The sequence below is a fragment of the Gorilla gorilla genome, chromosome 2 (assembly GCF_029281585.2).
Source record: "Gorilla gorilla gorilla isolate KB3781 chromosome 2, NHGRI_mGorGor1-v2.1_pri, whole genome shotgun sequence".
NCBI lineage: Eukaryota > Metazoa > Chordata > Mammalia > Primates > Hominidae > Gorilla > Gorilla gorilla.
Genome location: NC_086017.1, coordinates 61708275 through 61735857, shown reverse-complemented (window position 1 = coordinate 61735857; position 27583 = coordinate 61708275). Strand labels below are relative to the sequence as shown.

At 42.3% G+C, this 27583-nt stretch overlaps 3 protein-coding genes across 10 annotated transcripts in view; 1 reads left to right on the top strand and 2 right to left on the bottom strand.

The window, feature by feature from the left end:
- Positions 1–27583, top strand: part of LOC101144055 (IQ domain-containing protein F1) — a 143757-nt gene that overhangs the window by 52115 nt on the left and 64059 nt on the right. The window contains exons 5-6 of one of the 6 annotated variants that reach the window (XR_010132823.1): positions 10240–15105; positions 23713–24026. The exons of 1 other annotated variant lie outside the window; for it this stretch is intronic. The gene's annotated coding sequence lies outside the window, so the exon portion shown is untranslated. 4 more of the 6 variants (XR_010132822.1, XR_010132821.1, XR_010132825.1 and 1 more) reach the window with 4 other exon arrangements.
- IQCF3 (IQ motif containing F3) lies at positions 15906–18247 on the bottom strand. Its single transcript, XM_055382546.2, has 5 exons — positions 17955–18247; positions 17457–17489; positions 17270–17340; positions 17050–17097; positions 15906–16359 (listed from the first exon to the last, which is right to left on the bottom strand). Exons 3-5 carry the CDS (start codon positions 17285–17287, stop codon positions 15961–15963), a joined length of 465 nt encoding a protein of 154 aa, XP_055238521.1. The 5' UTR covers positions 17288–17340; positions 17457–17489; positions 17955–18247; the 3' UTR covers positions 15906–15960.
- LOC101141967 (IQ domain-containing protein F5) overlaps positions 18849–27583 on the bottom strand; it is a 52450-nt gene continuing 43715 nt past the window's right edge. Inside the window, exon 4 of one of the 3 annotated variants that reach the window (XM_004034237.4) lies at positions 18849–19881. In XM_004034237.4, coding sequence (XP_004034285.2) covers positions 19822–19881 — 60 coding nt within the window. In that variant the 3' untranslated portion in view covers positions 18849–19821. Of the gene's footprint in view, positions 19882–24719; positions 24977–27369; positions 27547–27583 lie in introns of those variants that run through there. The other 2 variants (XM_063703839.1, XM_055382541.2) reach the window with 2 other exon arrangements.

Genomic DNA, 27583 nt, shown 5'->3' with positions numbered 1-27583 from the left:
TAAAATAAGTTACTCAGGCAGAAGGGAAATGATGACAAAGGGGAATCTGGAACGTTAAAATGAAGGAGAGCATCCAAAATGGGAAATATCTTGGCAAATATAATAAATTATTTTCATCTTAAATTCTTTAAAATATATATGACTGCTGAAATACAAAATTATAACATTGTTAGACACGGCTGAGACAGCCAGGTGGGAAGGGCTCCCTGGTAAAACCTCCAACCAACCTGCACACTGGGAGGAGTGCGCACTGAGGTGGAGCCCACAGCAAGGAGGAGCCTAGCTCTTCCTCTTCCTGTGTGGAACCTGAGATTCAAACTGTGAGGCGGGAAGCACACCAGCAGGGACTCTGGCTTTGTGGAGGGTTCCTGTTTCCCTTTGTCCCTTTTCACCCAATAAAACCCTGCCTTACTCACCCGTCAAATCATCTGCAAGTCTAAATTTTTGTGGCTATGTGACAAGGACCCCATTTTTAGCTGAACTAAGGAAAAGTCCTGCAACATTTTTGGCATGCAACATGGGGGCTGGAGAAGTGGTGAGTGAAATGGGGACTCAATCCTCTCGCTGTCATTTCTACGCCTCTTCATCCACAGACTTCTGAGCTCATGGGAAACCATGCCTCCACCCCTGTTGCTCCCAGGGGTTGGTAAGATCGGCCTTGGTCTCCATGACCTTTTCCTCCCTTTTTCAGGACAGACCAGCAAGCAGCGGCTCCCTTCCACCCTTCTCTCCCTGCCGGGGCTGGGACACAGGGCCCAAGGTGCCCCAGGCAGCTAGCTGGCATATTCTGCCACGTGCCCATGGAGTCTCTCCATCCCTGGACCAGGGAAGCCAGCTCTGACCCACAACAATTAAACTTGTCTCCTGGTGGACTTGCATAAGAATAAGAGGTTCTTCTGCAGGCATTTTTAAACATTTTTTCTTTCCTTTTCTCCACCCCACCAGCAGTTAACTTTTAAGCAAGTTTCCCCCCCTCCCCTTTTAGAAGACGTTTTACTAGGCCAGCCCCTGGAACTATCACTGTTTATATTCTCTGTAAAGCTTTAATTGTGAAAAAGGATTTGCGGGGCTGGTCTTAAGCTGTAGCCGATCTGGTGTGTTTTGCATGTCTATATGGCTCATAGCAAACTTCCCTGCAAGCCTCCATCTTGTTTTACATCCTGAGGGCATGGCTTGTAACTCTGGGGGCAAGGCTTTGTTTAGTAATCCTGCCTTAAGGAAAAAGTTCCTTTCTGGCACTGTTTCTTGAGAGCTTGTTTGGAGGTTCTAGCAGGGGAGCGCAGCTACTTGTATACCCTTGACCGAAGACCAGTCCTCCTCTATCGGGGATGGTCGTCCTCTTCGACCGAGCGCGCAGCTTCGGGAGGGACGCACATGGAGCGGTGAGGGAGGAAGGGGACACCTGCCTAGCCAGCCAGATAGCCGAATCAACCCTGGCGATCAATGGGGTGACGGATGTCGCAGCCAGATCGCCCTCACATCCGTGGCCCTGTTTCTTAAAGGGCCCCACCCAGCGACTGGGTTTTCTCCTGCCTGTCGTTGTGTGTGTGTGTATGTGTGTGTGTGTGTGTGTTTGTGTGTGATGTCTGTAAAAAGAGCTATAATTAATTTGGCCTAAAGAAAAACAAACGCTTGGATCCAATATTTTTTTAAAGAGAAGATAAAATATGTAGTACCTTTCAGTTCATGTGACTAATCTTTGAGATTTAAAACAGCCTTAAAGATTATTGGTAAAATGCAGATGTCATTAAAATGTAAATAGGTGAACTAGATTATGCACGTCAGATGCAAGGTTTACTAAATGTTTTAAGGTGATAAACTGCTTTTTGGGTTTTGAAAACTATTTGATTTACTGGCTTCACAGTTGATAAGGCCTGGGGACATATGAAACTAACCACGCCCTTAATTAAGAAGGCAAACCTTGTCTGCACCTAGCACAAAATTAAAACAAAGTACCAGGTTTTACATTAAAGTTAAAAATTGCTAGGAGTTACCATTGTAACAAGTAATTGAGACTACTGGAAATAGATTTACATGCAAGGTGTGTAAGAACAATAAAATGTGTTTTTCAGCAAAAGGTTATAAGAAGGCATGGAAATAGAAATTTTTGCCTAGGGTTAAAGAATTGTTTTAAATTAGTTAAGATAAAGCTGAAGGTTCAAACAAGTGGTGGAAGGATTGTGGAAATTAATCTTGCAAAGGAGTTCTCTGTGTGAATGTATTGACTAAGTTCAAAAGGTATTATATGGTTTTTCTGTAAGTGGAGCATTGAAATAAAAGCACAACAAGGTATTCTTAAGGCACTAATCTTTGGCAAAATTTGTAAAGGATTATAGAAGGTTTTTGCTTCTTTAAAATTTTGGAGTCATAATTTTGGCAAAATAAATAGTTTATGGTAATCTGGAATTCTATTTCGTAATATCAAGTTTTTATTTATTTATTTTTTTGATGGCGTCTCACTCTGTTGCCAGGCTGGAGTGCAGTGGCGCAATCTTTGCTCACTGTAACCTCTGCCTCCTGGGTTCAAGTGATTCCCCTGCCTCAGCCTCCCGAATAGCTGGGACTACAGGCGTGTGCCACCACGCCCAGCTAATTTTTGTATTTTTAGTAGAGATGGGGTTTCACCATGTTGGCCAGGATGGTTTTGATCTCTTGACCTTGTGATCCGCCTGCCTCGGCCTCCCAAAGTGCTGAGATTACAGGTGTGAGCCACCAGGCCTGACCAATATCAAGTGTTTTAAACTTTGAACATATTTAACAGCCTTCCCAAAATCAAACTTCAGTTTCACAATTGTCTTTCCTGATGCCTGGCTTTTTGGATGGTTCAGAGAACCCCTGAAACATCCAGAAAAGAGGTAAACAGTATTATTTGACATGTTTAGGTACATGGGATTGCCAAAATGATGTTTAGTCTTCTTCAGGTTGCATTTTGGTGAATGCTAATATATGTTCCAACATTATATGGGATTTCTAAAATTCTTGTGTCTGAGTATATGCTATCAATCATAATTAAGGTTGTTAAGTTATTGTAAACCACAGAGAAAACCAAACTTCTTTGTCAATTGTGTTTCTAACTGTAACTACCCAGGACATTTTGTTATTCACAGACAATTGTCTTGTTTTAATCCTTTTCAAAAGATGGTTTATAATAAGCTATAGGACTCTGACAGGCTCTCAAATACAGATTTCTGATAACTTTGGAGATTGTGACATAGGGATAAAGAAAAAGTACAGGACTTAGGAAGAGCTGAAATGTTCGCAAATATCAAGCAAAACAAGAATTGACTAAATGGACTGAACTCAGAAAGCTGAAGCAATCTTTTTGACATTTGATTGGAATATTGCTGATCCTTGTTTTGTTTCTCAGAGCCAAGGAAACGTATTTTGAACTATTTACAGCCTTTAATAATTAAGCAAGGTATACTCCTGTAATCAAAATTTGGAGCATCTTTGTTTCTCTCTGCCCGGTTCCCCTAGAATTTGGAAAGTGTCTGTGAGTATTCTTAACTTATGGCAATATAGTTGTTTGCATCAGTCCAATAAGAATCCATTTTTCTTTTGCAATAGGACACAATTGGAAAAAATGATTATTTTACCAAAGATTTGACTGGAAAGGTATGCTTCCCTTTAAGGAGTTAAGCTTGATTTGTGGAGCCAATAGAAGCCCAGTGGGGAAACCGGCTTCATACCCTCATCTACACAGTCCCCGTACAGGGTTCCTGACCTGTGGTCAGTAAAGAATGTCACTTTCTGGCTGGGCACAGTTGCTCACACCTGTAATCCCAGCACTTTGGGAGGCTGAGGCGGTTGGATCACGAGGTCAAGAGATTGAGACCATCCTGGCCAACAGGGTGAAACCCCAACTCTACTAAAAATACAAAAATTAGCTAGGCATGGTGGCATGCACCTGTAATCCCAGCTACTCTGGAGGCTGAGGCAGCAGAATCGCTTGAACCCAGGAGGTGAAGGTTGCCGTGAGGTGAGATCGCACCACTGCACTTCCAGACTGGTGACAGAACAAGACTCCATCTCAAAAAAAAAAAAAAAAAAAAAAAAAAAAAAGAATGTCACTTTCTAACAGGTCCCAGAGCTCCAAGCTTATCTTGGGACCTTAAGAGGAGAGGATCAGCCAACTTGCAGGTATTTGAGGATAGAAACCCATGGCTGGGCTCGGCTTTAAAAGGTTTTATCTGAGATTCCTTGTGGAACAGACTTCTATCAAAGCCAATCCAAAAGGCCTATGTAGAAATAGTTATTCTTGCTGCACTTTATGCAAATAATCAGGCTACATATAAAACTAAAGTCTATTTTGCAAACCACTCAGTCCTATGATCATTTGTTTCTTAACAAACATGAGGACTGGAGAAAGAGAAATTATGTTCCAAAACTTATCATACATTTGTCTTTAAATTGTAAAGTTACTAAATGTTTTTAAGTTTTCGCCTGCATTGTAGACTAATCCTGCTTGTTCCTGTGAACCAACCAGCAATCTCCGGCTGCAGTTCAGAAAGAAGAAGGGGATGGGTAATGTAAAAATCTAGATCAATATTCTAGTTTTGAGCAATTATCCTGCAAATCCTGCCAGGTGATGGGAATAAATAGGATGCCCATCACTCAGAGGTTTCCTTTTTGGGAAAGTAAGACCAAGTGAGCTAACCAAAGCCAAGCTCCATGCACTCAAATCCTAGAAAACATAACTATAGTCTCCAGTTATCTGGGCATGTCACAAGACATCCTTTTCTCTCCCTTGTTGGAGGAGGACTCAGTTCCACAGTTGCACCTTAGCATTTGGCTTATGATAAGGGGTCTATGCAACCCTCCTGAGACACATTTTTGTCCCAAACTCAATCCCAAGCTTCCATTCAAAGCCGTAAGAAAAAATACTGGATCTGAGGAATCCAGAGGCAGATGATAATGGAAAACAAGTTAAAAGGCACAGCAGAGATGAACATGGCTCATTCCTGCCTATTAAGCCAAGTTTTCAGTTTCGTGGATGGCCTGGTGCCTCTTCCATGATGGATACTCCCTGGCAGGTATTAACATGTTTTACAAAGATCTTTACACTTTGTTCACATTCCCATAGGCTCATTCACAGGCCTCTACTACAGAGCTCATTGTCCTAATCTTCCAGTCTTTTACCTTCGAGGTCCCTGACCGATGGACCAAACCATTTACCACTGTCTATGAATCTGAATATATTTTAACTTCAGTTCCCCACAAACTGATGATAAGGTCCACTGCCCTAAGCTCTCTTCTTTTGGAGGACTTCTCCTCACTCCCATCTTTTAAGACCAGGCTTGAGTGAGACCATACTACACTGTCAGGCCAATTTTGCCTTGTACCCACATATTGAGTCAACCTATCTAGGAACCAACATCAATATGTTCCTCTCCCAATATCTGATCATAAGAGAATCCCCATGCACACTCAGGTGTAAACTAAGGGAGAGGCACTGACGGAATGGTGGTAGATGACATGGAGCTCTGGGCTACCTGCTAACGCAGCTTTCTTGTTTCCCCCAGCTCTGTTCATGCTCAGTCAGGAACATCCCACTTCCATCTTATGATGGATTGATGCTGGGCTCACTCACCCTGTGGATATGACAAAAACTAAATTATGATGGGCATTTCTGGTTGATTGATCACTTGGAGTTCCATGGTTGGGCACATCATCTCTATCATAGCCCAGTGTCACACTCGGAGCTGTTTGACAAAAGGTGTACAATTTATTGTAGGTGGCATAGAATTGCTCCGGAATCCTAGGAACCTGTGCTATGATTCAAGCAATAAAATTTGCTATAAACTTTACATGGCGTCTTTTGCCACCACCATTAGAAGTATATTCTAAGACCTACCAGATCATGTGGCCCAAGTGGCAGAGCTACTTATACCATGACCCAGACCTGCTGCAGAACATTTCCTGCTGAGTCTTATTCAAAACTGACAGCCATTTATGCCACCTGAAATATGGTCAGGTTACAGCTGTATTCCCAGAAGTGAAACATACTGCTCCTAGAAGCCAGAGTCATACTAGATGTTCTGTTTCGGTCTTCACAATGGGAGGTGTGAAATATAATAATCTGTCCTTTATTTTGGAAGGATGCCCCGGTATGTCTCCGACCATTTGCTTTTTTACTAACGTAGTGAAAGTCTCAATGCTCATAGAGTTTATCTGTCTTCTCTGGAGTGCACATGCCTTACCAAGTCCTGCAATGTAGTTGCCACTTCCTGCTCATCTAGTCTGCTTAGCACAATGTCAACAATAGAGTAGACCAGTGTGATGTTCTGTGGAATATTATATTACAATATATTGTAATAGTGGGCAGAAGAATTAACATTGCTCTAGGGCAAGATAGTAAAAGGCATACGGTTGGCTGTTACAAATAAAATTGAACTTTCTGATAGGGCTGGGAAGGAAGGCACTTGCCAGATCAATGGCTAAATAACAGTACTGAGGCAATGTTAAACTGCTCTAGACAATATACATCATCTGGTACAGTAGAAATAATTGGGGCTGCTAGTTTATTGAATCTGGTCCACTGTCATCCTACAGGATCTACCTAGTTTTGGCTGGGGCCAGTTTGGTGAAATAAAATTTAATGGGGACCACCACTTCATCTCAGTAATCTCAATCGTTCCTCCTGGAATGTAATTTTAGTTTTGATTTACTTTCTTAGCCAGGAGAGCAGATAGTTTCAGAGGCTTCCACTTGGCCTTTCTCACTAGGATACCTCTTACCTCATATGCCATGGAACCAAAGCAGGTGTTGTGTCTACTAGCAAGTATGTTCATCCCAAATGGACATTGGGATCTTGGGAACTAGCCACTGGGTGAGTTCATGGACCCAGTGGTTTCTCATGAGCTCTCCATTTATTACCTGGTTTTCATATGACCCTACTCTAACATGGGGGCCATTGATGATGCCTTGGATCCCCAGGTATCAATGTCAACTCAGACTCACTGCCCTTTTTCCTTTCCCTAGGATATGGTCACATAGTATATACAGAAAAACGGGGTCAATTATTACCATGCACACTTGTCACTGTGTTGCAGAGTCCTTCCTTCTGAGGTCCCAGGCTCTCTTTTGATCAATAAGCATAATGTTTAAACTGGTTCAGATACAGAAACCAGATAAATGCTTGTGACTCTTTATTGGGATGGTGAACTTCAGCCTCCTGACAATCTATCTTTGATTTCTTCTGGTTGTATATATTAAGCATACTCTTGTTGGCTGCCTATCTGCTTTGCACCTAGATTTACCACATCTGTCTCCAGATCTCTCTGTGGGTCAAGACCTGTGACTGCTACCCCACCTTTGCCATTCTTCACATTAATTGTACCCATCTGGTTTATGATAGATGCATGCTCCTGCCTGTATCAATTTAGGATCCTATTATCTGCATTGCTTTCACTGACCCCAGTTGTATAGGAGCATCTCTTACCAGTAGCCCTTGCCTACCAAGGAGATACCACATTGAGTTTTCTCTCCTTTTTCTTTCTTCCAGAATTCCTGAGGATAGGGAAACAGATTGTTGTGGTTTTGTTTCGTTTTGTTTTTTGTTTTTTTGTTTAGACAGAGTCTCTCTCTGTTGCCCAGGCTGGAGTGCAGTAGTGTGATCTTGGCTCAGTGCAACCTCTGCCTCCTGGGTTCAATTGATTCTTGTGTCTCAGTGCCCTGAGTAGCTGAGATTACAGGTGAGTGCCACCACTCTTGGCTAATTTTTGTATTTTTAGTAGAGATGGAGTTTCACCATGTTAGCCAGGCTGGCCTCAAAATCCTGGCCTCAAATGATCCGTCTGCCTCAGGCTCCTAAAGTGCTGGGATTGCAGGTGTGAGCCACCGTGCCTGGCCTACATTAAGCTTTTTAAAATTGATGCTGGTGCTTTTCTCACTAATACATTTTTTATTGATTCAGAAAACAAAATGTCCTTTGGGTTTTCCACAGGATATAGTCAATTGGTGGGTTTTCTGGCTTTATATATTTACTGTGGCATGCCCACTGCTCCTTTAAGCCTTTTGATATCTTCTTTCACTATCTTTCATGGGAAGTTCTGAAATTTCTACTTCACTTACTGTGTGTCATAGCTTTGTCCAAGATTCTAAGGGTTCTATTGGTTGTGTTTCAGCATTATCTCTCAGGGTTAATTACATGAGACCGTTCCTCCTGGAGGGGACAGCAATACATTCTTTATTGGAATTTGTACATATTGCTGGAATGGGTTCGTCTTGGCTAACTTCAGTATCTTGGCCAAAACTACTACCCAGGAGCACAAAGGGTCTGATTTACTGATATAGGATACATATAACAACCTTGGATCAAGGGACCCACATTCTGGGAAAAGAAATGTGACCAATGGACACATGAGCACATTGGATCGAAGTGGTCCTACCATGTAATTAAAACGTTTCTGACCTAACAGAATGTAGGAAAGCATAGCTAAGGCACTAGCTTGGGAATGACACTCTGGGAGTTGAGATATTGTACTTAATGATGAGGTATATACTTTGTTTCTTTGTTTTTGTTTTTGAGACAGGATCTTGCGCTCTTACCCAGTGACAATGGCTGCAGTGGCATAATCACATTTCACTGCAGCCTCCACCTCCCAGGCTCAAGTGATCCTCCCAGCTCAGCAAGCCAAACAGCTGGGACCAGAGCCATGCATCACCATGTCTTGCTGATTTTTTTTTTTTTTTTGGAGATGGAGTTTCACTCTTGTTGCCCAGGGTGAGTGCAATGGCGCGATCTTGGCTCACCGCAACCTCCGCCTCCCGGGTTCAAGTGATTCTCCTGCCTCAGCCTCCCTAGTAGCTGGGATTACAGGCATGTGCTACCACGCCCAGCTAATTTTGTATTTTTAGTGGAGGTGAGGTTTCTCCATGTTGGTCAGGCTGGTCTTGAACTCCTGACCTCAGGTGATCCACCCGTCTTGGCCTCCCAAAGTGCTGGGATTACAGGCATGAGCCACCGCACCTGGCCTCCCGGCTAATTTTTTTATTTTTTTTGCAGAGACGGGGTCTTCCTATGTTGCCCAAGCTGGTCTTGAACTCCTAAGCTCAAGTGATCCTCCAACCTTGGCCCCCTAAAGCACTGGGATTTCAAATGTAAGCCCCCTTGTCTGGCCTGAGGTATATGCTTTGAATTAATAAACTTTATATGGTCTATGTATTTGTATTATAGCTAGAATATAAGGATCTGGGAAATAAAGGGTAGAAGTAGGAGCAGCCCATCTTACCTTTATTCCGTGACCCACGTGGGAAGTTGTACTTTCCATTTCCAACTTTATGCTCTGTGTTATTAAAAGCCCTAATTCATGCATGGAGGATGCTTCTATTAAGCGACAGAACAAGGGTCCCACTAAATCTGAAGCTATGGCTACACAAATTCTCACTGTAATAGGAGTTTCTATATTGGCCAGGGTAATTGACTCTGAGTATCCCAAGATAGAAATGTTAGTAGTTAATGGAAGTAGGAAGGAATATATCTGGAATGCAGATTTGCTGAAAAGCTTCTTGATAGTTCATGTTCAGTGATGAGACAAGCATCTACAGCATATATGGCCTGACATGATAAAGAGAAAGGAAGGTTTGGATTACTCCACTAGGTAAGCAACCTAGACAAGACAAACGGCTGGCTTAGAGTGAGAAGAGTCTAGAAAGGAAGTTAGAGGAGGTTGATGATTAATATGAATTACAGTCTGTAGATTAAGAGAAGTGGGGATAATAGCTTGCTCTAGTAATTACCTTGTAGTAAACTTTTTATGTATAGTGACTGGCCACTACCTTGAGGATTCAGTGACAAAACAGAGTGGACTTGCCATGGGGCAGGTATGGATCTAAGCGGCAGAAGCTGTTGGTGTACTGCTCGTGTCTACTCAACACTCATCTCTAGACACAGAACTGCTTACTGAGGATGTCTGACACTTTCTGCCTGAGGGCCCTTTCCTGGTCGTAAGCGAATAAGGAATTCATTCATGGAGAAAAATGAAATTGCGGAGAAGTTCATGTTCCCTGAAGCAGCTCTCAAGCAATGATTGATGGAGAGTTGGTGGATAAATATTCTCGTTTACCCTTATGTGGAATAACTCAAGTGTGGTGTACACTGTCCCAGAATTACCAGAAAGTTGAGCCCCATGGCTCACATGAGTAACTTGCTATAGAAAGTACTTTTTGCAGGCTTTTTTCCCTTCTCTATTTTCTTCCTCACTGCCTCACTTTTCTGTTTCTTTCTCACTCCTACAGTGTTTGCTGTGATCACCTCTCAACCAAACTACTCACACTTGAATCCTTATTTCAGAATCTGCTTCTAGTGCAACCCAAAGTACAAGTGTAAAGAAAATAATTAATTATGCTAATGGCATAGAAATGAAGATGTTTCAGCATTGGAGAAAGAGAAATATAAAATAACAAGTAAAAATCTGTAATCTTAAATTTGATTTGGAAATTTTAATATAGACTCATTTTTTTTCTTTTAAAAGATATTTTCTAACTCTGTTTCCTGAAATGACCAACTTAATAGCAACAAAAACTGACAGTAGACTGGGCGCGGTGGCTCACCCCTGTAATCCCAGCACTTTAGGAGGCCAAGGTAGGCGGATCACAAGGTCAGGAGTTTGAGACCAGTCTGGCCAACATAGTGAAGCCCCATCTCTACTAAAAACACAAAAAATTAGCTGGGCGTGGTGGCGGGCACCTGTAATCCCAGTTACTTGGGAGACTGAGGCAGGAGAATTGCTTGAACCTGGGAGGCAGAGGTTGCAGTGAGCCAAGATCACGCCATTGCATTCCAGCCTGGGTGACAGGGCAAGACTCTGTCAAAACAAAACAAAACAAAACAAAACAAACAAAACCCCAAAAACTCCTGACACCCAAGTTGTGGTTTGTAAACACCATTTCCCACTAAAAGCAATCAGAGGTCTTTGGAGAAGTGGCTGATTTCAGGTCTAGTGAAGAAAATGTACGCAATGAACCTGAGTATCTTATACTAGAAAGAAAGGAAGAACGTTATCAAAGACTACTCTGACTATTTTAAAAGGAGACAGAAGCCAACTTGGAGGGGCTGCCATGGGCCTAAAATGGGAGAGTTTAAGATTCAAAAGTATAATATCAGTGGAATAAAACAAATCAACTATGTTAAAATCCATAATTTCATAATAATATTAAAAAGCAAAAAAAACTCACTAGTCATTTTTAAATTTTTTATTAATTTTTTTTTGTGAAGCACCTGCCTGCTATTTAGTCATTAGTCACTTCTGAATGCCAGATAAACAATGGAAAACAAAGGGAAAGAATCAAGGTTTTGATCTTGTCTTTTCTGCACAAACTATATTTCAGGACAATAAAATTGTTGATGAATTGATAAATTGTTCTATTTAGAGTAATACCAACTAACAAATGAAGAAAAAAGCGGAAGAAACAAAATATCATTTGAATCTGGACAGGGCCAGGTTTTATGTGGCATATTTTAAAGGTGATTGATTGGTGATGAGTTTACAATTGTTGAAGCTAGCTGATGGATACCTGTGGGTTCATTATTCTCTTTACATGTATTTCTAAAAGGGGGATATTTTCCATTTTTTTAAAAGCCCTTTATCCTCAGGTTGCAGTATGTGTAAAAGAAAAAAACCCTTTAAAAAGAATATCGTGGCTGCAGCTTCAATTAATGAAATAATAGCTTGATGATATTAACCCTCCCATAGATAGCAATATAAAATCTGGATAAAATATTTTGATAAAAAAGAACTATTTGAAGGTACTGGAGAGTGGCCCAAAGGAGGCAGAAACTGGAGGAAAGTTGAGGTCTGAAACATACAAACTGCACGGGTTAAGAATATTTGTATCTTTTTTTTCTTCAGGACACTCCAAATCCTCATGGTGAAGGGTGGCAAAAAGCCAGTCTTTTTGCTTTAGGGTTCAGAAGACAGAAGTCAGCTATGGCAGAGTGGCTGACAAATGAGGGAAAGGGAGTAGAAAGTGAAATCCATGAAAGAAGGGAGCTTCAGACAGGACAAGCCCAGAATCTGCGTGTAGGCTCTTCCCAACCACTTGGCTGACCATTGAACAATAAACATGGGGGAGAGACTCCAGAGGACCCAGAAGAGAGACAAGCTGGTAGCTCAAAGAACTTGGCAGAGATTTCAACTGTTGGCCACTGCATGTGAGGCAAAATTTGGAGTTAGATTCCAAAAAATTTAAAACCTGGTAGAAAATATATCAACATTCCTTAGAGAAATATAGCTGAATCAAGGGTCTTAATAAAATGTTATTTATAATGTTCACCACACAAATAAAAGACTATCAGATGTATGAAAACCCAGGAAAGTATGACCCATGGTGAAGAAAAAAAGTAGCCAAAAGAAGCAAATCCCAAGATAACAAATATTTAGAATAAGCAGATAAGGTCTTTAAAGCAGCCATTATAAGTGTGCTAGGGGACTTCAGATGGGGAGTCACACTGGTAGAATTAAAATGATAAAAAACAAATAATTGCAGAATTAAGAAGCACAATAACCAAAATAAAATAAAATTCTCACTGGATAGGTTTATCAACAGACGGAAGACAATAGAAAAATGAGTCAGTGAGCCTAAAGATAGATCAATACAAATTATCCAACTTGAATAACATGTAGAGAATTACCTAAAAAATTAGTGAACAAAGGCTTAGTGCTTTTTGGAACAATATTAAGTGATCTAACATATATGTAATTAAACTCCAAGAAGAAAGGTAGAGAAAAAGCAAAGTAGAAAAAATTTTGAAGAAATAATGGCTAGAAATCCCTCAAATTCAGTAAAAAAAACAAAGGAAAACAAACAACCAACTAACAACAAAAAACTCCAGTTAGATTACAGTTGCAAGAAGTTCCATGAAATACAAATTTATCTGTCAATTAAAAAGAATGGGCCAGTTATGGTGGCTCATGCCTGTAATCCTAACACTTTGGGAGGCTGAGATGAGAGGATCACTTGAGCCAGGAGTTTGAGACCAGCCTGGGTGAGACCCCATCTCTACAAAAAAATTTTTACAAATTAGCTGGGCATGATGGCAAGCACCTGTGGTCCCAGTTCCTTGGGAGGCTGAGGTGGGAGGGTTGCTTGAGCCCAGGAGGTTGACGATGCAGTGAGCTGTGATCATGCCGTTGCTCTCTAGCCTGGGTGACAGAGCAAGATCCTGCCTCAATTAAAAAAAAAAAGAAAGAAAGAAAGAAAAGAAAAGAAAAAAAGAAAAAGAATGTCCACAAACCCCAAATAAGAGAAATACAAAGAAATCTACATTCAGGCACATAATATTAAAACTGCCAAAAATCAGAGAAAAAGAGAAAATCTTAAAAACAGCTAGAAAAAGAACATATACATATAGGGACACCACAATACAAAGTTGGCTGACTTTTAATGAGAAACAATGGAACCAGAAGACAATTGAACAGCAACTCTAAAATGCTGGGGGCTGGGAGGAGCCCTTATGACCCAGAATTCCATATCCAGTTTAACTGTCTTTCAAAAATGAAAGCAAAATAAAGACATTTCCGGACAAAGACAGAGATAATTCATCGCTAGTTGATCTGTCTTACAAGAAATCTAAAGCAAGTCCTTCAGCCTGAAAGAAAATGACACCAGAAGATGATTCAAATCTGCAGAAAGAAATGAAGTACATTGTAAATAGTAAATATTTCAGTAACTATAAAATACTGATAAATATGTATTTTTCTTTTCTCCTTTTCATTTCTTGAGATGACATAAGACTGTATAAAGCAATAATTAAAACACTGTATTTTGGGGTTTATAACATATATAAGGGTAATATATATGACAATAATAGCACAAAAATGGGGAGAGAAAATGAAACTATATTGGAGCAAATTCACTATATTTAACCAGGATTAAATTAATGTGGACCTGAACTAACTAACTAATTGGAATAAGTTAAAATGAACATTGCAACACCTTGAGCAATCACTAAGAAAACAACTTAAAAATAGTTTAAAAATTAACAGGAATTTAAATGGCATGCTAATATTATTTAACACAAAAAAGATGGTTAAAGAAGAAAGAAACAAAATGGGCATAAGACTTATATGAAACAAATAATACAATGACAGGTGTAAGTACAATCACATCAATAATTACATTTAATATTAATGGTCTAAAAAGATGCTGTCAGACTAAATCAAAAGGTAAGATCCAACTATATTCTCTTTGCCTTTAAAAACCTGATTGAAACAAAGCCCAAATGGAGCTCATATCCAAGGTTACCTGCATCTGAGTCTTCCAGGCAGCTGTCTTAACTTTGTCTCAAGTAAACTCTTTAAATTATATTTTGTGCCTCAGCCTCTTCCTTTTAGGTCAACACTTTTTATAGCTGAAGAGTAGTCTGTGATATGCATGTACCACAGGTTGTCTAACCATTCACCCATTTGGGTTGGTCCACTTTTTTGGCTATTCTAAAGATACAGAAAAAAAAAACTTAGTTTATCCTACATCCAACTATACTCAACATAGTACTTCACCTCTGGTCACCAAGAAGTGTGCGGGGATTTCTCCCCACGAAGCAATTCTCTGGCAGATTCTTCAATGGACACCAGCTTGGTGTCCCCTACCTCAATTCAGTTCTGACAATATCTACGTAGAGATAGCGTCAGATCCCATAGCTTGGGGGCTCAGTCCCGCAAGACTGCCTCATGCTTCAGATGCTAATCACAAGCACAAGTTGTTGCCCTAGAGGATAGAAGGCAACAACAACAACAAAAAATCAGAGACCAGGGTGGTTGAAATGAATGTTATTGCTGTAGTCACTGATGAATGATGACAAGGGCTGGGGCAATGCTACCCAGAGTGTGGTCTGTAGACCAGACCCAGCGTATGAGCTGTTTGTTACCAATGATATAAGTACGGAGATTGAGGATAAGCATGGAGAAACTATTATAACAAATTGAAATACCAATATTATGTGTTCTAATAAATAAAAATAAGGCTTTTGTTCTCTATGACTTTTCCATATATTTTTCTCATAATTCATTTTTAATGTTTTACATATGAACTGGTCTGCGATGAATTGGACATTTTTAAGAAGTGGTCCTTCCCCATGGACAGCTTGGGAGACAATGGTCTAAGGTGGGTGACTGAGATCAGAGGGAAGTAAAAATCACTGGAGGTGAAAAACAGGGGGTTTGGGAGCATCACGGTCCATGCCGAAGTCCCTGGTTATGGTGCCACACACAGGGAGGCGGTGAGGGCAGTAGGAGCCCTGTTTGTGTTCAGGGCCCTGGGGAAGCAGGTGCTGAGGAGGCAGGAGGGAGTCAGAGCTCAGGGGCCTTAAGATCGTGGTATCAGCTGCTTCCAAAAGGGGTATTCCTGTCCATCAACCTCCAAGTTAGCACGAGGCTTACAAACCTCGCACGCAGTTGCCACTAAGGACAGCCTCCTGTGCTTTCCCTGGACAACACTGCTCCAAGGGGAGTGCTCCAAGGGCCTGACAGCCTGACTTCTGTCAGGGACTTGGCAAATAGAAACCCAACCTGTGCAAGCCCCAGTTGGCTCCTGATGGTTGAATGAAAGAGCATGGCCTCAGACACAACTGTCTTCCAAGAGAGTGCCCAGATTCTTCAGGAAAGTGAAGCCCGTACCCTTCTGATTCCAAGCTCAGGAGACAGGAATGATGCCAGGGCTGTGGAGTGAGACATCTGGCTCTGCACACGAGGACAGCCTTGGGCTGCAATTTCTAATTTGCATGTAAAGGCAGCAGCATATGGCCACTGTCAGTCCTCACAGGGGCCATAGTCCCTGCTGGGGCAGTGAAAGGGGAACGAGGAAGTACTTACGCTGAAGTCTTTCCCCACGTAGAGAAGCAGAGAAAGAGTGGGGCATGAATCCCAGGGGTCCCTGTGGTGAGGGGAATCACTGAGACTCACACAACCTGGTCAGACATTTATTAGGGCAGTGCAGCCTGTTCTCCATGCCCCAGGCCTTTCAGATTGATAGGATTTCAATGTGGAACTCTGGCTGCTTTGAAGGGATTGCATATTGGACCTGTAAAAAGCCATCAGTCTGGAAGGCAAGGCTGCTCTCTGGGACCTGGAACAAGCAGAGAGCATTGCACATTTGGCGGTAACATTGCCGGCACTGCCACATGCGGATGCAGGACTGGAGCTTGACCGTCGCCTGCTCCTGGATGACGTAGACCCTCAACAGGGCCTGCCGCTGCTGACGGATCCGTCTCTGCACCAACGTCCTCCACCAGCACTGAATCATCCAGGCCCTGAGGGCAGCAACCAGCAGGGTCCTGCGCACCAGGACCCCACGCCACCAGGCCTGGATCTGCCCAGCTGCCTTCACCCTTTTTCTGTGATGCAGTTGTGCAAGAAGCAACTGGCCAAGCAAAGCAGAGGACTCCCAGTGAATTTATCACCATCAAGCACAGGTGGTTCTCTAAAGAATCAGCCCTCTCCCTGCTGGTTTTGAGGACCCAGGAGACCTGGGTGGGGTTTGTCCTCTACTTCTGTCCTGTCCATGGCTCTGGACACCCTCACAGTCCCAGTGCCCTCATCTATGAAATCGGGATATGTTTGATCTGTGGACTTCTCGGGTTTATGGGACTAGGGGAGACACTTTCTGGTCCAGAAGACCCAACTGGAAGACCAGGGTGTGAGGAACTGAAGAATTCTTATAAGAATCCATGAACCTCTGCATTTATGGCCTATGTCTTGGTCCAAACTCCAGCCATGATGCTGCCTCCTAATGTCTTGCATGGTGCTGCAGCCCTTTGGGGTCTCCCCTCATCTCACTTTTGTGGACTTCCACTACCATGTCTCAGTCCCTCCTCATTCTCCTGGGCCTTTCCACTTCCTGTGCTGAGCCCCACCTATCAGGTGGCTGTGCGCATGAAACTTCCTCCCCTTTTACTGTCTATCTCCATACCTTACTCAGTTCACCAAGGAGAGGGAGGGCTTGAGGGGATAAGAGGGCAATGCTGAGCCAGAGATGGAGCTCCATTCTAAGAACTCTGGGGTCAAAGAGTCAATGATCTGCAATTCTCTCACCCTCCTGGGCCCGACCTACCTTCCGCTGCCTCTGTCTTTCTACTGCATCTTCATCTGGACCACCTTTCTGCAATCGGAATATGGGTGTGGGGGAGCATGGGTGAGGACCAGCCTGACTGCAAAGTCCCCACAGGCCCAGTTCCGCATTCTTTGCCTGGGTCCTAAGAAGTGGCCTGGTGCTTTCCTGGGCCATGGGACAACTCCCCACCCCTGGGGGAGTTTGTGTGCCTGAGTCTTACACAGCATTTACTGCCCATGGTTTGGAGCAGTGGTTCAGGTGATCATCTCCCTCTGGTTGCTGTTTCCTGACCTTGGCAGGGGCAGGAAAGGTGGAGAAAGAGATGGCCGTGATGTCACAAAGGCAACTATGACCAGGGGCCACAGTGCCTTTTCCAGGCTCAAAGTTGATGGATAAAGAGCAAATACCTGGCTGTCCTGTTGACTTCTGTGGGCAACTCTCTGTTGAGGAAAAATTGTGCAAATATCATCTCTCAGGTTGTCATCTGCCTGTTAACTTTTTTCATGGTTGCCTTTCCTTCCACAGTTATCTTTAATTTTTGATATGCTCAAATCCATTGCCCCTTTACAATTCTGCTTTTGTAGTTTTCTAATAAAGTGCTTTTCCATCCAGGATCATAGATTTTTCTATCAGATTCTGGTCTACCTTTTACATTAAGGTGTTTTAACATTTAATGTAGATGCTTTTATAAGACATTTACAATTAGAAATGACAAAGGGGATGTTACCACGGACCCCACAGAAATAAAAATAACCATCAGAGACTATGCACACAAACTAGAAAACCTAGAAGAGATGGATAAATTCCTGGACACATACACCCTCCCAAGACTGAAGCAGGAAGAAATTGATTCCCTGACAGACTAATAATGAGCTCTGAAATTGAATTAGTAGTAAATAGCTTACCAACAAAATAAAGCGCAGGACAAGAAGGATCCACAGCTGAATGCTATCAGATGAACAAAGAAGAGCTGGTGCCATTCCTACTGAAACTATTCCAAAAAATTGAGGAGGAAAGGCCCCTCCCCAGCTCATTCTATGAGGCCAGCATCATCCTGATACCAAAACCTGGCAACAACAAAACTTTAGGTCAATATCCTTGACAAACATTTATGCAAAAATCCTTAACAAAGTACTTGCAAACTGAATCCAGCAGTTCATCAAAAAGCTAATCCACCATGATCAAGTAGGCTTCATCCCTGGAATGCAAGGTTGGTTCAACATATGCAAATCAATAAAATGTGATTAATCACATAAACAGAATTACAGACAAAAACCACATGATAATCTTAATAGATTCAGGAAAAGCTTTTGATGAAATTCAACATCTCTTCATGTTAAAAACTCTCAATAAACTAGGTACTGAAGGGACATACCACAAAATAATAAGAGCCATATATGACAAACCCACAGCCAACATCATACTGAACAGACAAAAGCTGAAAGCATTCCACTTGAAAACTGGCACAAGACTAGGATGGCCTCTCTCACCACTCCTATTCAACATGGTATTGGAAGTCATCTTGTAGCTTCAGAACATCAGGGAAAAAGAAGATCCTAAAAGTTTCCAGAAAGAAAAAAAAAATAGGTCACATCCCACAAACAAAGGAATCAGAGTGATAAAAGACATTATATTAGTCGGTTCTTGCACTGCTATAAAGAAATACCTTTAAAAAAAAAATACCTGAGATTGGGTAATTTATAAAGAAAAGAGGTTTAATTGTCTCACGGTTCTGCAGGCTGTCCAGGACTCATAGTGGCTTAGTAAACCAACACAGGAACAGGAAACCAAGTACCACATATTCTCACTTAGAAGTGGGAGCTAAATAATGAGAATTATTATGGACACAAAGGGAAACAACAGACACTGGGGACCATTTGAGGGTGGAGGGTGGGAGGAGGGAGAGGAGCAGAAAAGTAACTATTGAGTACTAGGTTTAGTACCTGGGTGATGAAATAATCTGTACAACAAACCCCTGTGACACGAGTTTATCTATATAACAAACCTACACATATACCCCTGAACCTAAAATAAAAGTTAAAAACCAAAACCAAAACTAAAAACCACCAACAAAAAAGAACTTCATGTACCTTGTTTAAAAAAACTTACAATGATAAATTAATTATAAAAATTATGAATAATTATAATCTAGCATTTATAAAAATTATAAACATAATTATAAATTAATTATAAAAATTATAATTAATAAAAAAGGACAGTATGCATTTCCTGTCTTATTCTTTCCCAAAAGAATCTCCCATCACTGAGACAACTATTTTTAACTCTTCTGTATATTTCTCCTATGATTTACCTCTATAACATGCTATATTGAAAATTATTTTCTCTTTTAGATATTACCTCTTGACTTCTTTTCATGAAGTGAAGATTTACCTGTTCCCATCCTTCTGCTCTCCTCTGTATATGATTATAGCATCACAGTTTTTGGTTCAATAAGTATTCAGGGCTTCCATCATTGTGATTATATCCTGTCCATGGCTTAGCAACATGGCATATTGCTATGACATAGCCTTTCATGCATTTCCTGTCTGTTTTTCCTGGAGCTCTTGATTGCCATGGTTTGTACTAATTTATCCCAAACTTTCCACCAAAACTTGGATAATCCGTCAACTCTGCTTTTTTCATGGACCGCTGCACCACTGTGTAATCTGGGTAGCTGCTCTTCAAGCCTGCTGCCTGGTCATTCTTCTGGGGTACCCTCACCCCAGCATCCTAGGAATTTCCTTCCCTTCTTCCCTGTGAGGACTCTCCTACTTACTGGATCCCACGTGTTGCAGGCACAGTTTTACTGGGGATGCAGAACCACTCTGGATGCTATGGGATAAGGAATTCATAATAGGAATTAGAACATATGCGATTGTGCAAGCATCTGGGGAAAAGAGGGTATTACATTCTAGATAGAAAATTACTTTTTCTTCCTTTCCTTTTTTTTTTTTTCCTTTTCTTTTGCTTTTTTGAGAGAGGATCTCTCTCTGTCACCCAGGCTGGAGTGTAGGAGCACAAGCACAGCTCACTGGAGCCTCGACCTCCCAGGCTTAGTGAACTCAACCAATTTTCACACCTTGGCCTCTGGAGTAGCTGGGACTACAGGCACATGGCACTGTACCTGGCTAATTTTTTGCAGAGATGGAGTTTCACCATGTTGCCCAGGCTCGAAAATTATTTTTCTCTCAGAATTCGTTCTACTTTCTGTTAGAGGTTTGGATCTGGGTCCTTGCCCAAATCTCATGTTGAATTGTAATTCCCAGTGTTGGAGGTGGGGCCTGGTGGGAGGTGACTGGATCATGGGGGTGGTTTCTCAAGGTATAACACCATCACTTTTAGTGTTGTCATGGCAGTAGTGAGTGAGTGAGTTATTGTGAGATCTGGTCGTTTAAGTGTGGCACCTCTCCCTCTCTCTTCCTCCTGCTCATATAAGATGTGCCTGCTTCCCCTTCACCATCTGCAATGTTTGTAAGTTTCCCAGTGCCTCCTCAGAAGCCCCTCTGCTTCCTGGACAGCCTGCAGAACTGTGAGACAATTAAACCTCTTTTCTTTATAAATTACCCAGTCTCAGTTATTTCTTTTTTTTTTTTTAAGATACTTCTTTATAGCAGTGCAAGAATCGACAAATACAATGTCTTTTATCACTCTGGAATGTGACCTATTTTTTTTTCTTTCTGGAAGCTTTTAGGATCTCCTTTTTCCCTGATGTTCTGAAACTACAAGATGATATACCTAGAGATGTGTTTTGGTTTTTCTAACCATTCATTGTGTTGGGGACCGGTTTAGCCTTTTAATTTAAAAATTCGTGTCATTTACTGGGAAACTTTGTTGTATTTGCTTTTTTTTTTTCGATAATTTCTACCCCTCAATTTTTTTAGTTTTCTATGTTTAGAAATCCTATTAATCAAATCATAGATTGATCCTCAAAGTTTCTAATATTTTCTACACTATATTCCATCTTTTTGTGTCAGTTTCTCCCTGTAAGGTGATGGAATATGTCTTCCTGGCCTTGAGTTTGACTATATGACCTGTTTTGGCCAATAGAATAGTGTAGAATGACAGTATGCAAGTTCTGGGCTGGGCTTTAAGAGGCTTGTCCATTTATGTTTGCCATCTTAAACTTTTTGATCTACTTTCTGGTAGATTTTCTATATCTTTTAAAGAGTCATTCCCATCCTCTGAATATTCTTTTTTTATAGCACACTATGCTTGTTTTATTGATTTGTTATTATCTCTTATGGGTGTAAGAATACTAATGATAGCTGTTAGTGGTGTGTGTGTGTGTGTGTGTGTGTGTGTTTGAGACGGAGTCTTGCTCTGTCACCCAGGCTGGAGTGCAGTGGTGTGATCTCGGCTCACTGCAACTTCCTCCTCCTGGGCTCAAGTGATCCTCCTGCCTCAGCCTCCCGAGTAGCTGGGATTACAGGCACCCGCCACCACACCCAGCTAATTTGTTGTATTTTTAGTTGAAATGGGTTTTCGCCATGTTGGCCAGGCTGGTCTTGAACTCCTGACCTTTAGTGATTTGCCTACCTCGGCCTCCCAAAGTGCTGGGATTATAGGCAAGAGCCACTGTGCCTGGCTTGTGTGCGGTTTTTAACCTTTTCTCTTGTCTCTAATATTTCTTTTAAGCCCTTCTCTTCTGTTTTTGTTTTTGTCTCAGTTTTCTCAGATAGAAATCCCAGAACCTTGGGTAAGAGAGTAGGATAATGAAACCTGTCTGCAAGCCTTTGGGGAGCTGATTTGGCAGAGAGGGCTGGAGGCTTCTCTATTTAGCCTGTACACTTTCACATACTCCCTTGGTTTTTGGTATGGTGCTTCACCACTGTCGCCAGCTATGCCTGCATTCCCTGCATTCAGATGCTCTCTGGTTCAACTTATCTAGTAAATAAACCTGTCTTCTGCCAAGGTGGGGAGAGAACTCTTGCCTGGCTCTGTGCGTCAAGGAGGAGGATGGGGTGAACACAACAATTACATAAATAAATGTTTATTTCCTACTTAGATTCGTAGTAGCCAGTACCTCAATTTCACACTAATCATTTTGTAACACATTTTAGTGTCTGTGAACACTTTTCTATTCTGTTTTCAAAACTGATTTAATGAACTGTGGAAATTAATTCTGCAATATGTTTTTTTTGCATTAGTTTGTCAAGTTCCCGTAAGTCATGATGAGATTTTGATTAGAATTGACCTTAATTTTATTTTATTGGAATGTGAGTTTACTAGATTATGTTGGAGACAAGTGACAATTTTACAATGCTAAGAAATTCTATCAATAAATATACTATATCTCTCCTTTGTTCAGGTCTTCTTTTATGTTCTTCTGAGCTGTGGGCAAAGTGGCACGTGCAATGTCAAGGATAAGGAGTACGCCTTGTTTTTGCTCTTTCTTCCTTGTTGCTGGCTGGATTGTGAATGTAATTACTGAGTTTGAAGCAACCATTTTTGAATCAATAATGACCTTGGAAATGGAGGCAATACATAGCAGAGTAACACATTTAGAGGGGCCAGGATTCCTCACCCTGTGGAGCGCCATATCAGGTCTGGATCACCTATACTGGACTTACATGGGAAAGAGAAAAAATCTTCTCATTTATTGAAACCACTGTTTCTTTGGTTGTGCTGTCACTCACAGCCACCTTCATCCTGATATATCTAGGCTCCGCCCCAGTGGTTCTTAGGGTGGGCGGCCCCAGAGCAGCAGCCACAGCATCACCTGGAATCTTGTTAGAAACACGTATCCTGCGATCCTGATACACTGAATCAGAAGTGCTAGGTAAGGCCCAGTAATCTGGGCTGTGACCTATAGGTCAAAGCCGTGACCAATCCACGTTTGATTTACCCTCTGGCCATTCTGATTCTAGGTGTGAGTTGATTTATCCACAGCAGATTCCCTTTCATTGTAGTTTTCTGCATTACAGGAATGTTCTGGTCTTCTGCATGTATTAACTGAGAGACAATTCCACATTTACTGTCAAGAACTCCCTAGGCACACCTTCTGTCAAGTTTCTGATTCAAAAACCAGTGTTTGAAAACCACTTCCTGAAACGTTGCTCACATAATATTAAACCCTCTTTGTTTATTAATCCAATGAAATGTCTTACTTTTTAGATATCTGACCTGGCAAACTGACTGGAGTGAAAATGGGGATGTCTTGACTCACAAAATTAAAATTTCCTGTAGGACAGCTAGGCAAGCTTCAGGCATGGCTAGGCTTAGTTCCTCCCTTTCCATCCCTTGACTGTGCTTTCCTCGGTTGGCTTCATTCTCAGCAAGCTTTTTCTGTGTGGTGTCCCCAGCAGCTCTGCTTACATAATCCCTATAGTTAGCAAACCCAGTAGTTCCAAGATAGCACAAAAGCTGAGGCTTATTGACCTGGTTTGGGTCTCATGCTCAGCCCTGAACCAATCATATGCATTAAGTGACCATATGCATCAAGTGTTCTGATATTCCTCTAAGCACTTGCACATCCTGGGTTGATAAGCCTGAGTGAGTCATGCCTCCATCATGCAGGAGCAACTACGTTGGTACCTTCTCTAAGGCTTCTCCATCCCATGGTTGTGGGGCTATTGGAGACAAAGGGTAATCATGATTTAGAAAAGCAAATTGATTGTCTGAGAACTGGCTGCTGAAATAATAATCTTTACCTGCCATTTACAGATCCAGAAAATGCAGTGAGTCCAAGAGGTGGAAGGAGACATGACATTAGCAGAGAGTAGACAGAGGGAAGCAGAAGCCAATGGGGAAAGATACTGAGGAGTGGAAGAGACAGAGTGAAAGACAACATTATGAGAGGTAGGCAGAGACAGAGACAGGCAAAACCCCACAGAGAAAGAGAGCAGCATGCACCCATGAAGTGGAGGGGCAACAATAGATCCTGCCCCACCATGCTGTGCACACAGACACACTCACTCACACACTTGGGAACACTGCCAGAGAGAAACGATAACACAGAGAGACTGAGGCTGAGAACAACATGCCTATTGGGTATGAGGGATCTAGGGTGGTTGGCTGACAGAATCATTCAGGGATGGTGGGATAGTTGTTTCTAGGCGGTAGGATTTCAACTGTGCTGAAGCCACAGATCTAAGATCTGGATGGAATTGTGAATCGTGTATTCATTTATCAGATAAATGTTTATTAAAGCAACAAAAAGACAATCACCAACTAATTAAAATTATTGCAAGGGACTTGAATATACATTTGTCCAAAGATGGTATTCAAATGGAGACCATGCACCTAAGTCAGCATCATTAGTTATCAGGGAAATGCAAATCAAGCCCACAATTAAATATCACATCACACCAACTAGAATGGTTATAATTTTTTTAAAAAGAGAAAATAGTGAATGTTGGCAAGGATGTACAAAAATTAGAACCCTTGTACATTGCTGGAGGGAATGTAAAATGATGTAGCTGCTAGATATTCACAACAGGTTTATTCACAAGAGCCAAAGGTGCAAACATCCAAATGTCCATCAATGATGAATGGATAAGCAAAGTGTGGCATATCCATACAATGGAATATTACTCAGGATAAAAAGTAATAATATATGCTACAACATGGATGAACCTTGGAAACATTATGTTCAGTGAAAGAAGCCAGACACAAAATATTGTATAATTCCATTTATGTGGAAAATCTAGAGTAGGTAAATTCATGAAGACAGATGCAGACTGGGGGTTGCCAGGGGCTGGGGATAATGGAAAATGGTAGTTTAATGAATATGGGTGTATTAGTCCTTTTTCACGCTGCTGATAAACACATACGTGAGATTGGGCAATTTATAAAAGAAGGAGGTTTGTTGGACTTACAGTTCCACGTGGCTGGGGAGGCCTCACAATCATAGCAGAAGGTAAGGAGGAGCAAGTCACATCTTACATGGATGGCAGCCGGCAAAGAGAGAGCTTGTGCAGAGAAACTCCTGTTTTTAAAACCATCAGATCCGTGAGACCCCTTTACTGTCACGAGAACAGCACGGAAAAGACCCACCCCCATGATTCAATCATCTCCCACCAGCTTCCTCCCACAACACGTGGGAATTATGGGAGCTACAAGATGAGATTTGGGTGGGGACACAGAGTCAAACCATATCAATGGGATTTTCTTTTACTGTGATCAAAATGTCTGAGAACTTTATAGAGATGGTGGTTGCTTAACATTGTGAATCTGCTAAATACCATCGAATTGTTAATTTTAGTTTAGTGGTTAATCTTACATGGTTAATTTAAAAATGATTAGTCTTATGTTACACGAAGATCACTTCAAACTTACAGACCACACACACACACACACACACACACACACACTTCTTGTTTTTTTTTTTTTTTTTTTTTTTTTTTTGAGACAGGGTCTCACTCTGTCCCCCAGACTGGAGTGCAGTGGTGTGATCTTGGGTCAATGCAACCTCCACCTCCCAGGTTCAAGTGATTCTCCTGCCTCAGGCTCCTGAGTAGCTGGGATTACAGGCACGTGCCACCATGCCTGGCTAATTTTTGCATTTTTAGTAGAGAGGGGGTTTCTCCATGTTGGTCAGGCTGGTCTCGAACTCCTGACCTCGTGATCCACCCATCTCGGCCTCCCAAAGTGCTGGGATTACAGGCGTGAGCCACCGCGCCCGGCCCCGCTTCCTGTTTTTTTAACGAGTCAGGTGTGGCCACAAGCAGAGACAAAAAGAAACTCAAGAAAACTAAGTTTATTACACTCACAGGACCTGGTTCTTACAGTGGGCAGCATGCCATGCAGGGTGACAAGGGAAGCTCCAGGCTTTGGTCAGGTGGCAGAGGAAGAAGCAAGGGGAGATCTGAAGTCATGGTCTTAATTGAGTTTCTGAGGGAAAGGCAAGGCAGGGCAGGGTAAAGCATTTAGGGTTGGCTGGTTGGCATAATGTGGCGAGTTCTAAGCTGTAGAGGTGGTCCCTAGTGTTCTGGTACCTGCCCAGGAATAATTAAGGGAGAGAATATTGCCTCCTGGGGTGTAAGAGCCAGATGCAGGAGGTCTGCTCTGGATTGGGTAGTTTGGATATCTAAATATATACAGATTGAGTACTCCTAATCTAAATATTCAAACCCCAAAATGCTACTAAATAGGAAGTTTTTTTGTGTGCCAAAATGAAGCTCAAAGACAATGCTGTTGGAGAATTTTGGATTTTGATTTTCAGATGAGGGATGCTGAATATGTAAGCAAAAAGTAAATATTCCAACATCCCCCAAAATCTGAACTCTGAAGCTATTCTGCTCCTAAGCATTTCAGATAAGGATACTGAACCTGTACATATGTGTAGATACATAGAGAGAGAACCACTATGTTCCAAGCCCCATTCTAGGTCCTGGGAACCCAGCACTGACCCCAGAATCCTGCTCTCCTGGAGGCCACACTCTAGAAGGAAAAAGAAAATAGACAATCAGGTAAGACAAGCTCAAGTAGTGATGAGGACTTTGAAAACAGGAAGGCAGACTGAGGAGCTGGAGAGGGCGCCTTTGCACAGAGACAAACCTGCATGGAGTGGGAGCTCCATCCAGAAGCCCACGGCCCTAGGAGAGCAGGCAGCAGGGCAAAGTTCTCAGATGGAACACGCTTGGGATAGTTGCTAAATAGCAGAGCAGCCAGGGAGGACATAAAGAGGATGAGATGGCCAGGACCAGACTATGCAGGGTTATGTAGACCCAGGGAGAGCTTTCGAACTTGCTCTAAGTGTTAAGGGAAGACGCTGGAGGATTAAGAGCAAAGGATGGCACAGGCCCCCATACTGCATGGCCACAGGGGGCGCCATTACACATACCACAGCTGGAACCAGTCTTCCTGGAGCTGGCCTTCTTGGTGGCTCTGCAACCCCAACTCGCTCACCTATGGCCGACATTGCTATCTCTCACAAGCCCTGCTCCTCCAGCATGGGGCTGTCACATCCTTCTCCCCACAGGACCCCAGACAAGCCAGCTGACTCCTCAGAGCTGACCTGTGAGATGCCAGGTACCTGTCCTCATTTCCCTGACCCTTTGCTGAGACAAAGATCTCTCGGAGTTTGCTTAATAGAGAACTAGGGACACATAGTTGGAGCACCTGGTCAGTTCTTTATTGGGAAGGGGATGCAGTCTGTAATTCAGCAAATCTGTGATCCCAGGAAGATGTCAAGCTCAAGGCTCAGCTGGCTTGTTGTGAGCTCATAACTGCCATGGAAAAAGCCACGGGTATGGCAACTTCTCCAGCGCCAATAGACCTGGATGATGCGGACAGCACTGAGCAAACGACAGTAACGCCGGCGGACACGCCACATGCGGACCCAGGACTGCAGCCTGACTGCTGCCCATAGCTGCCGTGCGCAGAGCTCCAGCACTGCCCGTCTCCTCTTTGCCTGCAGCCTTGCCAGCACCTGCCTCCACCAGCACTGGATGATCAAAGCTCTGAGGGTCGCGTGCAGTAGTGTGCGTTGCACCAGCGGCCCCGCCACCAGGCCTGGATCTTTGTGGAGGCCAGTTCAATGTCACCAGGTGGCTTCTTTAGTGGGGAGGGGTGCAATGAAAAGGAAGGACAC